Here is a 12,292-nt window from a genome sequence, read left to right on the forward strand (position 1 = left end):
CCTCTGTTTTTCTATATAGATTATAGGCTCAAATTCCACAACTAAATTTTATTTCATTTTATTCTATGACAAAACAAGAAAAATATGGGAATTATAAGATTTTTTTAGAACAAATATTTGTTTGATTCATATTAATTCCTCTTACCTTTTAATAAGTGTTCCATTGCTCTAATAGACAACCATATTTTTTTATCACTTTGCCCTGACTTTAACTTATTTTTTATTATTTAAATATTAATAGAAATAGAAATATTACAACTAATTTTTCCATTGTCTATTAAAAGAAAATAAAAAATTTCATCTTTTTAACGGTCTACAAGAGGAGATTATTAACATGAACCAAACTATTACTACATAGGGGATGATGGTGCGGACATTGTTTTGGCAGCAGCCACGAGCTACCGGAACTCGCAGAGTATCGAGTTTCATGTTTCCTACCTCCTAGGGCTGGTTAGGTTTTAATTCTCCTCACCGTGGATGGATTCCTTTTCCTATATAAAGTAACCCTCCCGCCGTTTGTCGTTCTCAAAAAGCCACACGAAAATCTCCCGAATCGAAAGCCATGAACCCCGAAGTCGACAACCACGCCGAACAGGGTAGCGACCACCCAGAAGATGAAAAATCTCATCCTCACACAGGCGACGGAGCTAGCCCAGGGTGAGTCCTTTTCCCTTTCCCCTCCCCGCTTCTATTTTTCCTTTTTCTCCGCGTGCCCTTTTGTCTTTTTATTAGTTTACTTAGTTGTTTTTTTGTTCGTTCACAGAAAGATCTTCATTGGAGGTTTAGCCAAAGAAACCACATCAGGTTAGGACGGTTTTTCTACTTAATTTGACTCTGTATCGATTTTAGGGTTTCGACTGATCATCTAGTTTGGGTGTTTTGGTGTTGTTTTCCAGCCCAATTTACTAAACATTTTGGTAAATATGGTGAGATTACGGATTCGGTCATCATGAAGGACCGGCGAACCGGGCAACCGCGAGGGTTTGGGTTTGTCACCTATGCTGATCCAGCTGTGGTTGATAAAGTCATTCAGGATGTGCATGTCATTAATGGGAAGCAAGTAAGATTCCAACTTCTTTTTGTACTCTTGTGTATAGAGTTTTGCTGTCTAGTTATAGTCCTTCATCTCGTTATAAGTGGCATTGGTTTGGGAACATTTTAGGTAGAGATCAAAAGAACTATTCCTAAAGGAGCTGTAGGGACCAAGGATTTTAGGACAAAAAAGATCTTTGTCGGTGGAATTCCTACAACTGTAAATGAAGGTGGTTGATAATTTATTTCTGTTGAATTTTGTTCTTTTTTTACCAAAACATGTGTATTTAAGGTTTGTTTGATGGCTCAGATGAGTTCAAGGAGTTCTTTGCAAAATTTGGAGAGGTCAAGGAGCACCAAATTATGCGAGATCATTCCACCAGTAGGTCTCGAGGTTTTGGGTTTATCACCTTTGATTCGGAGCAAGCAGTAGATGATCTCTTAACAAAGGGGAACAAGGTCGAGTTTGCTGGGACTCAGGTGAGCGTGATATGTATGAGAATGTGTAAAAACAAAAAAAAATACCGTTTATAAAAAATTCTGTTGTTTAAGTATTTGCTGCATTACTTAATTGACATGCAAAGCTATATTTTCTTCTGGACGTGGTGTTAGAGGTAGGGGGCGATGGTGAGCATTAATAGTTTGTGGGGATTCACTAGTGTTTCTTTATAGCTTCCTTCTGCTAGCGAGTCTTAGATCGTAGAAGTCTCACACTTCTAGGTTAATGTTTTCGTTTTGTTGTAGGTGGAGATCAAGAAGGCAGAACCAAAGAAAGCCTCGAACCCACCTCCGCCTAAACATTATAGTGATCCTAGGCCAGCTTATGGTGGTGGGTTCGGGGACACTTATGGTAGTTATGGTGGTGGTGGTGGTGGTGGTGGCGGTTATGGTGCTAGTGCATATAGGTCTGGAGGGGCTTATGGTGGTAGGCCAGGTGGCTATGCTGGGTATGGTGGAAGTGAGTTTGGTGGCGGATATGGTGGATATGGTGGGACAGGTCTAGGAGCTTATAGGGGAGAATCTTCTCTAGGCTACTCAAGCAGATATGGTGGGAGTTTTGGTAGGGGATATGATTTAGGTGGTTATGGTGGTGCAGGTGATGGATATGGGGGATATGGCGGTGCTGGTGCTGCCGGAGGCTATGGTGGCGGCTATGACAGTGGACTCGGTGGTGGTTATGGAGGAAGTGGTGGAGCATTTTATGGCAGTAGGGGAGGATATGGAGGTAGTGGTGGTGGTGGTCGTTACCATCCTTATACCCGGTAGGATGAGAGTGTATTGGCTAAAAAGGAGTCTTAGTGACTAAGTTCAGAGACTAAGCAAGGATTGAATCTTTTAGATTATAGTATCAGGTGATTCTCTGTGACAGCAAGAAGTTCTTTTTCTCCTAGTGTAGAAGGGGGAGATTTTCTTGTTTAGACTCCTTGCTTATTGTATAAGGATGAATTTTTTTTTTTCATTGCATTTGATGCATCTATGCACAAGATTATTGCGACATTGAGAAAGAAGACACACTATTCCTCTCCTTTTTTCTTCTACTTGTGAGCTTTACGTTATTGCTTAACTATTAAGCTCTTTTTTATTACTGGGAGTTGAATATTGGATGTTTCTCTGCCATTAGTAACTTTGTTTAGTTTTTCTTAGATGCTTCTGTTCCTATGTGGTTTTCTCTGAGAGTAGTGTAACCAACAGGGCAACCTAGCATAAACCTTTTTGAGTATTTCGTATGATGAGATTTCCTGTTCTGGGCTAATGTTTTTTGAAAATTAAGATGTAGTTTGTTTTGTTTGCAGCTATTTTTGGATTAAATTTAAAACACTGATATAAGTGCGTAAGTTATTGGACAACCTTCTACTATCTGTCCATAGATTATCATACAATTCTCTTGATTTTTTTTTTGCTTGTTGGAAACAATTTAGTTACACACTTGGTTGTTGCTAAGTGCTAAATTATGTTTATATTGTGGTTCAGGTAGATACTGAGGTTCTCTTCCTGCCTGTGTAAGAATCACTATTTTTTTTTTTTTTTTGGTCTTTGGGCCTTGAACTACTTTTTATCATTTAGTTGCCATGTTTTAATTTAAAATGCATTATTATCTAAAATGATGAACCGTCGATTACCATAGCAGTGTCTTACCACCTCTAACAGTGTTGTGACCATTGGCTTTATTGACCATAACTCATAGTGGTAGTCTCTCAGTTCTGTTGATTTGCTTGTGATGTTTGCTGATTCTTATTTACCACTTTCTTGAGCCCTTTTCTATAGCTTGTACCTGGGAGTAACTCTGTGTACTGCAGATGGATCTTCATCTATCAAACACCAGGTGTGAACCATGGTGTCTGTTACTTTGATCATTTCTTTTCTCTGTTGAGGCTCAAGTTCAGTGCATTCAGTCCTAAAACATGCACATACACGTTTACCACACAGAGACCTAAAAAGCTTTCTAGCATAGCTGTGGGCTTTATTCTGAGGCAACCTGTTACTTGAAGCCATTGGACAGTAGTGAAGCTTGTCCTGTCATGGTGAACGGGATGGGCCGAAATTTTCTTGCAGTGGTTTCTCAGTTACCTACAGTTATTTTCGGTGGTTTTCAAAAGTGGCAAGCTTGCTCAAGTATTTTTTGGTCCTCTATGTGGTTGAATAATTCTCAAATAGATATCAGGTTTTGATGTAGTGCTTTTGATTATTATGTCATTGTTCCTCGCCCTACTTCCAAAGTTCTTCAACAATATCTGCTATTGTTTTCATTAAAAATGTTTTGCCTGAGATAACTTGCGGTTGTTTTTCTTAAGAATATCTTGCCTGAGATAACTTGTGGTTGTTCACTACTAGATTTAAAGCTGAATTTTAGAAGAATTTTGTCAAATTTAAAGGGGAAAGAAGATTGGCCTCTACACTTGAGATATGGCACCCGGTTGGTTGGTTCAATATTCTAATGGCCAAGTGCGAGAAGCTATTTTTTAATTTTCAGTATGAAATTTGATTGGTCTTTTAAAAAAAAGAAATGGTATTTGTTGTTTTCCACCTGAAAAGCTTCAGGAATTTCAGATAGCTTATGCCCTGTCCATGGAGGATTCGAAATCTGCTTTCAGAATTACTCTTCAGGATTTGAAATTGACTCGATGCACTGTGTTGTGTGCTAGTGCGTTATGGTTGATAGGTTTGAAGAGTCATTGCTGGTTAATGGAACATATATGTCTTTGTCTGTGAAGTCATCATTTTTGCTACTAAAGATTGAATTCGTAATAACAGCTCACTTGATAGTTGATTATCTTTGCACTGACCACCTGTCGTGTTTTTGGCTCTTAACTTTGTCTTATAAAATTCTTTGGGTGATAAATTGCTTAGAGAATTTTTTTTCATGTGGTCAATTGTTAGTACGAGCTCTTGGGTCAAATTAAGGTGGGTTGTGATATACCAATTCGTTTTGGATATGGTGCTACGATAGTTAAAACTTGAAACAGAATGAAATTTATTCAAAATGCAATAACCACTGCCTGAAAGATTTATCAGCAAAAAGTTGCGAAGATTGCTTGGCTGTTTATTTACTAAAAATGGTTTCTCAATTCGAGTTCAAGTCGGATGTAGTGTTTTACTTAAAAACTTTTTCCATATTGGAGACGCTTTATATAAAATGATGATACTGGTAGATTTTCATATTTTCACATCCGGAAACAAATTACACACCTCGTCAGGGCAGAAACGTTGTCCTTCATATTGGCTTTCAACTTCTGTTCCTTGTTTCAATGATAGCATGCGTCAATATTGGTTGCCTGTTGTCTAAAACAATTTATTTTTGTACATATTTCCTGCTTTAATTCCCATACAGTATACGAGAATTGCAATTTGTAATTGGACTCTAATCGAGTAAAGCATCTTAGAAATACAAAAGATGTCCAGAGAAACCAAAAAAACAAAGAAGTACAATATGAACAACTTTCTATACATCAGTCGACACTTTTTGCTTATCTAGGGAGAAAGAGGGCAGCCCCAGCCACAGTCAACCACAAGACCAGGGCAACCCAGAAGGCTTTGTCCTTCTCCCAATCTCTAGGGGTACGCCACACCAAGAAATCTGCCAGATAGTCCTTATTTGAGGGGAGCTGGTTCGTGGTGGATCCACTTCTCCTCTTATCCTTGTCTTTGTATTTGTCACTCCAAGTTGCTGCATAGCTGCCATAACAGAGTAGAAACATCAGAGATGCCATTTTCTGAGAAATGGCAACTTATATCTGATTTTGACTGAAGAAATCACAAACCTATCACCTGTTCAAACACTTAAGCCTCTCTCTCTCTCTAAACCTATCACCTGTTCAAACACTTAAATTTCTGCAAACCTATCACCTGTTCAAACACTTAAATTTCTGCAAACCTATCACCTGTTCAAAGCCTCTCCCAAGTTCAGTGAGAGCCATTCTGATGCATCTGTTTCTCGCAGTTCAAGCTTACTACCTTTGTTAATGAAAAAGAAGAGAAAAAGAAAGCAGAATTGAAAGATGTGTAAGGAAAGCAACAACTGCAAAAATCCACTGAACTCCATCTCCAAGAATGAACAGAAAGCGAGTAACATTGGACCCATTTCAAATAATTCTAATATCCAGACATCTTGATGGTAGCATTGATATGTTATGTTCTTTTATCTTTTTGTATTCTATCGTCTATTTGAGAGGCAGGTAGCCACTTAAAAACATTGTCTTATTATGTCTAACAAAAAGTAGTATAGATGTAAAAAAAGTCTGGTTCCGAGCAGACTGCTCGAGCACATAATAAAAGAAGTCAATAGGAGAAAACGAAGAAATAGAAGAATGAAAGAAAGCTAGATGCATATGCTGTAAGGTACCCAAAAATTGGAAGAAAGGGCCAGCAAGCAGGAACAGTTATATTCCACTGACAGCCGATTGGCCATATTCATGTTTCTCCATTCAACAGACGAAAAATGAAAGAAAAGTAGATGCATATGCTGCAAGGCACCCAGAAATTGAAATAAAGGGCCAGCAAACAATAACAGATATATTCCACTGACAGTCAATTGATCATATTAATGGTTCTCCATTCAACAAAAGAAACCAATAAATATAACCATTTTAGTAGATACAAGAATTAGTAAAACCAGGAACAAGTACATATGGATAAAGCTATATCTATATTATTTTCACAGGGAGATGAGACTTATTCATCCAGACATCACATACTTATCCATAAAACAACAATAAACCATCCTCACTTCCACTTGTAGTTATATTACAATTTTCGAATTACTATAAAAATGTGGAGATTAAGAGCAGTAAATTTTGAATAATATAGCATCTTTCCAAAACCATTAACAGTTCAAAATAAATCTTTTAGACATACTACCAGAGCAAATTTTGCAAGTCTAGACATACTAAGAGGCAAAATAAGTTCTTGAAGGGATTGAAGCAAGGAAACATGGGGGAGAAGATAATAAAAGATGAAGCAGGATGGAGGACAAGAATCTGTTTGTGCTAATGTAGGATAAGACTGGGGTGGTGCTAATGATGGTTGTGATATCATGGTTATAAGAGAAGAAAAGGAGAAAAAAACTTTAAAGTGCCTATGAATTTAGAGCTATTAAATCATCTAAGCTATGAGAATGCAATTTCTAGATTGTGAACAAGAATTAGGTGCTTGGAAGGGATGGGTTTGGACTTTGGATTGATAAAGTCATGAGAAATTCATTACGTTACATTTTTGTTGACATAACCTTGTATCATGGGTATTAATGCACTCATATGTCTGTAACTGCCTAATACGTCAAGAGTCTTACTTCCTCACATATCCAATATGAGTTCATTGTTCAAGGTAAATGAATTCCACATCAGCCAATCATGAATTTCACATTTTTCAGTCAATCAAAGAATAATCAATCGATAATGGTAAAAACTTTAATAAATAAGTCATTTTAGTGTGTGATTCTGTGATAGAAAACAATAACAGGAAGAGACAATTGAAACATATGGAAAGAGAAAAATTAACTAGCACATGAAGTTCGAAGAGAAGAGGCAGGAAGAGAACATACATGAAGAAGAAAAAGGTGAAGACCTAAATGGGATCAAGGGAGTATTAAAATGGGTATGGATGAAACTGAATAAAAGAAAATCGAAGCACAAGGACAGCAGCAAGAAGCGGATTAGAGAAAATGGAAAAGTTAATACCAGATTACTAACAAAGAAATTGATATACGTGGTAGGAGGGTTGAAGTCTCAAACTAAGATGTGAAAGACAATAAATAGTTCTTCAGCATATGAATTAGTATGTCTCACAAACAATGATGGCATAGATTATACAACTGTAAAAAATCGAGACAATGAGCAGGTTTATAGTAATCAATTTGTGCCTAAAAATTCTAAAAATTATGAGGGCAAATTCTAGAACAAAATGCATGTAACAGAAGTGATATGGCAGTAGCTCATCAATGGGATTGGTTCATAAATGAATTTCTGTTAGTACTGACTATCACATTGAAGTTACTGTGAATATGATTATCTAATTTCAGATTAATTTCTAAATTTTGCGCTCTCCCATAATATTTTTGTAATAATCTGTAACTGATGTATTGTGAGTCATGATTGTCAATGAAAACCAGCTAATTGCATTTTCCCACAGACAATAAAAAGTCAGAACTCGGACAACTATGCTGGACAAATGGAGACTGGTGATCTATTGTCTTTTTTTTTTTAATAAATTTTCTTAGTGCAAACTCACCTGTCGTAATTGGATCCAATCAATGGAATCGTGACCATCTCATCCTGCGAGATCTTCAGCTTTGGAGCTTGCAGGATGTAACGTAGGTCAGCAGCCTGCCGTCTGATGCTAGCATTCGGATGCTTCTTCTCCAACCGGTGATACAATGCAATACAGTCGCCATGCCGATTGTTCGCCTCATACGCCATCGCCAGCCATATTTGTATCTGTTAAATGATTTCAGACAAAGACCAAGGAAGAGGAAAAACGCAAAAACCAGAAATTACAATTACAGAACTAGTAGAAAAGAATGATGAAAGGAAAACGACGCATCAGAAGAACTAACCTCTCCCCCGAAGAGTGTTGGTCCTGGAATTATAGTGAGCGCTCCTTCCAAGAACTCAATCGCTCGACCGTACATTCCCTTACCGTAAGCTTTCTGTCCCAAATCGAACATCAGCTTCGCTGTCTCCCGCCTCTCCGCCTGCTCCTTTGCTAACTACCCGGCAACAGAAAAAAATTAATTAATTTTTTTGTTAATCCATTCTTCCCAGTTTTTGTTGAACAGTAAATGCAAAAATATTTCGAAAACACCTTCTCGAGCTCCTTCCTAACTCTGGCTTTCTTCTCCTCTTCGGACGCCTCTTCCCCGCCGTCCCCTTCCGCATCGATTCTGCTCTGTAACTCCTCCGCCTGCTTCTCCAACTCCTTCATCTCCTCGATCTCCTTCAGTCGCCTCCGCATTTGCTTCTCCCGCTCGTCCGTACTATTGTCGTCGCTTTCGTCGTCATCATACCCGTTGTTGTTGTCGGAGTCAAAGTCGACGGCATCGGGTTTGGAACTCGGCCTCCGTCGTCCAATTCTGGGGTTACGGAAGTCAGGCTCGGAGTCGAAATTCTTACTGGACAAAGAAACGGGGACGGTGTCCCTCTTGTGGGAGAGGTCGATCACTACGGTCAAACGGGTCTTGCGGTCCGGTCGAGGAGAGATGAGATCGAGAAGCAGACCCAAGTTGGAGTTGCCAAGGAGAAGAGCCATCTCCTCCCTCTCGTTCTCTCCCTGTCTTGCCGACGGGAACTAAATAAAAGGATAAGATGAAATGAACAGCAAACGGAGGCGATGAGTTGCAGAGAGAGAGAAGGAAGAGAAGGGCAGGAGTGAGGAAGATGGGAAGATATTTTGGGTTCGTTCCGTTCGGACACGTTTGCCTGTTTGCGTCCATCACGCAATGTTTTTTCTCTTATACGTAATGCTTTCGTATTCGTATTCTCTCACACACGCATCTGTGGCGGGGACTCGTGGCGGGGAAATGAATTTCCGTTAAATCTGTTATTCAATTCAAATTTGGTTTTTATTACACTTATACAAAATTTAGGTATACTACTTTGTATATAAGGATTAAAATTAGTAAAAAAAATTATAAATGAGATAAATTAAAATTAAAATTTTTATTAATGAATATAAAAAAATAAAAATAAAAATATTCTATTAATAACATAATATATATTTTATGGAGTATAAATCAATAATATATTTTCACAAAATTAAAAATCATTGGTTTAATTAATGATAAAAATAGAATAATTAAACAAAAATATCTGATCAATTGCTTACTTTAAAAATATTTTAATTACCACTATAAAATCATTAATTTAATATAGTAATCAAATAATATATAATTAATAAATATAATATACTATTTTATTAATAACATAAGATAGATTTTTAGTGGTATAAATTAATAATATATTCCAAAAAATAAAATATAATCTATTTAATTAATGATAAAAAAGTAGAATAATTAAACAAAAACATTTGATCAATTGCTTACTTTAATAAAATTTTAATTACCACACTTAAATCACTAATTTAATATAGTAATGAAAATAATTAATATAATAAATAAATATAATATTTTATTAATAACATAAGATAGATTTTTAGTAGTATAAATTAACAATATATTTCCATTAAATAAAAATTATTATTTTAATTAATTATAAATAATATAATAATTAAACACAAATACTTGATCAAATTGCTTACTTTAATAATATTTTTATTGTCACTCTTAAATCACTTATTTAATATAGTAATAAAAATAAATATATATTTTTATTAATAACATAAAATAGATTTCGAGATGCCATATCGACTTCCATGTGGAACGATAAATGATGTTTTACTCTTATTACTTTTGAACATGCGTCATTTATATGTACTAAACTTGTAACTTGTTGATTTTAATATTAAAGGCACAAACTCGTTATTTGAATAATTTTTTTTAGGTTATTTTCAAAGTTGTATATGTATTTATTTATTATTATTTTAATTTTATTACTATATTAAACTTCATATTTAAGTCTCTCGTAAATAAAATATAATTAAAGTATGTATTTGATTAATTAATTAATTTTAAGTTTATCAAAATATATTATTAATTAATACCATACAAATCTATCTTATGTTATTAATATAATACTTTTTATTCATTAATCATTTTTTTATTTACTCTACTGTATTAGTGATTTAATAGTGGTAATTAAAATATTGTTAACTCAAACACTTGGTTTAATTAACTTATTTTTATAATTAATAAAATAAATAGTTTTAAATTTCGAAGATGAAGATGAAAATGAAATTGTCCACACTAATACCCTATTTCAAAGATTTCGAATATGAAGTTATCTACACTAACACCCATTTTGAAGATTAAAATCATGTAGATACATAAGATGAAGATCAAGATCAAGATCAAATTTCCAGTTTGTTGACTAACCCCCCCCCCCCCCCCCATAGTATCAATTGATGATATATTTGCAAATAAATAAAATATATTAGTTTAATTAATTATAAAATAAATAAAATAAAATAAAAATATTTGATAATGAACCGAATTAATAATGAGCAAGAGCGAGAGGGAAATGGGAGAACAAGATCCAATTTCACAAGCCGATACATGAGTTCAAGTGAATGAACCTATTCATCGACTCGAACTTGCGACCAGCGCATGCACTAACCCATTCTATTCAAGTGACAGTGTGATTTAATTCACTTTCACTTAACCCATAGGCACACTAACAAACCCATAAATGTGAAATATTACACTTGGGTCCTATGATGAAATTCTTTTTATTTGTATTTTTAATCATTACATCTTAAAATGTACCTAGGTAACATGCCCCTGAACTTGTCGTTTGTATGAAAATCAATTATCTATTATGCTTAAATGTACTTATATATAATACTTATATTTTCTCCTCCTTCTCCCTTGTCCTTATTATGTATATTTATAGAAGAATAACATATTTCTAGTTTTAAAACTAGTTTTTTTCGATATCAACATTTTGAGGCCAAGGAACAATGATTCATTATCTTCACATTGTCTCACTAGCAAAAACAAAGAAGGATAGGTTTAATTAGAAAATAGCTTAATTTTCAAATATAATAATTTTATATGTTGTGTAATTTTAGTTTTTAAAGCACAATTTTAATTCAAATCACATGGTTAAATTGATGTACAACTATTAAAGGGTTTGAGAAAACAAATTATTCTCATAAATTGATATTTTGTAAAAATATTTTGTCTCAAATGCCAAGAGGAAATCGAGAATGATTATATTTTTCCAGATCAAGAGAATATAACCTCGTAACATTTGAGAGAAAAAATAAAAAATAAATTTTTTGTCATAGTGGTTCCATCCACTTTTGTAAGCAGTAGCTTTCCGTACCTAACAGATTAGTCTATTGGGTGTATTTGTTAGCCACTGTCTCGGTATCAAAGTTAGGCACGTCACGTTTCGCGTTCGAATCCCGTGAGAGGCAGTCAATAATGGGCAGAGTGGGTGTCAGAGTGGTTCCGTCTACTCTTATAAGCGGTAGCTTTTCGCACCTAACAGATCGGTCTGTTGGGTTGTATTGGCCAACAACTGTCATGGTATCATAGCTGGGCACCCCACGTCCCACGTTTCAATCTCGTGAGAGGTGGTAAAAAATAGGTGAGGTGGGTGTCAGAGTGGTTCTGTCGACTCTTGTAGGCAGTAACTTTTCGCACCTAACAAATTGATCTTTTGGGTGTATTAACTAGCCGTTGTTAACTTCCCCCTCTTACCTTTCACTATGGGTAAGGAGCCTTTATTGTTTTTTGCTTTTATTATTTTTTAAATAACGACGAGTTATTCATTTTAATTTAATAATTCAATTAATCGTATTTTAAATTATAATTTACTTTACCTAAATAAATTCAATTTGTAGTCTTTAGAAACTACGAAACTGTAATAAATACAGAAATTATGCATAAAGAAAAATATAAATAAAGATGATGTGGAAACCACGTGGCAGCGGCTGTCAGCCACGTCATTTGTTTGCGAGCTGAGCTATGAACGGTCTCGATCAGCCGACCACAGCGCACACATTTCGCAGGAGGCACTCGCAAAACTGAAAAAAAACGAACGTACCCAGGTTCCTCACACGAATAATGCCGAGCCACGTGCTCCTCTCAGGGTGTAGTTTCCCGCGGTTTCATGTACTGCAAACAAAAGAACCGCTTCTACCTCGC

The 12,292-nt window shown here is 35.5% G+C and overlaps 2 protein-coding genes across 2 annotated transcripts; one reads left to right on the plus strand and one right to left on the minus strand.

Annotated features, from left to right (window-relative positions):
• The first annotated feature begins 495 nt into the window (after nt 1-495).
• LOC137963604 (uncharacterized) lies at nt 496-2,558 on the plus strand. Its single transcript, XM_068810743.1, has 6 exons — nt 496-657; nt 764-804; nt 897-1,060; nt 1,163-1,262; nt 1,343-1,512; nt 1,777-2,558. The coding sequence occupies exons 1-6, from the start codon at nt 563-565 to the stop codon at nt 2,296-2,298; spliced, it is 1,092 nt and encodes a 363-aa protein (XP_068666844.1). The 5' UTR covers nt 496-562; the 3' UTR covers nt 2,299-2,558.
• Nucleotides 2,559-4,892: 2,334 nt separating this feature from the next.
• LOC137962661 (uncharacterized) lies at nt 4,893-8,931 on the minus strand. The gene is made up of 4 exons (XM_068809663.1): nt 8,329-8,931; nt 8,081-8,233; nt 7,756-7,961; nt 4,893-5,205 (listed from the first exon to the last, which is right to left on the minus strand). The coding sequence occupies exons 1-4, from the start codon at nt 8,770-8,772 to the stop codon at nt 4,998-5,000; spliced, it is 1,011 nt and encodes a 336-aa protein (XP_068665764.1). The 5' UTR covers nt 8,773-8,931; the 3' UTR covers nt 4,893-4,997.
• Nucleotides 8,932-12,292: the final 3,361 nt, after the last annotated feature.

Source organism: Aristolochia californica, unplaced genomic scaffold (assembly GCF_029961685.1).
Source record: "Aristolochia californica isolate CCGP_79_NKW_82.1479 unplaced genomic scaffold, dmAriCali1.0.hap1 SCAF_4, whole genome shotgun sequence".
Classification (NCBI taxonomy): domain Eukaryota; kingdom Viridiplantae; phylum Streptophyta; class Magnoliopsida; order Piperales; family Aristolochiaceae; genus Aristolochia; species Aristolochia californica.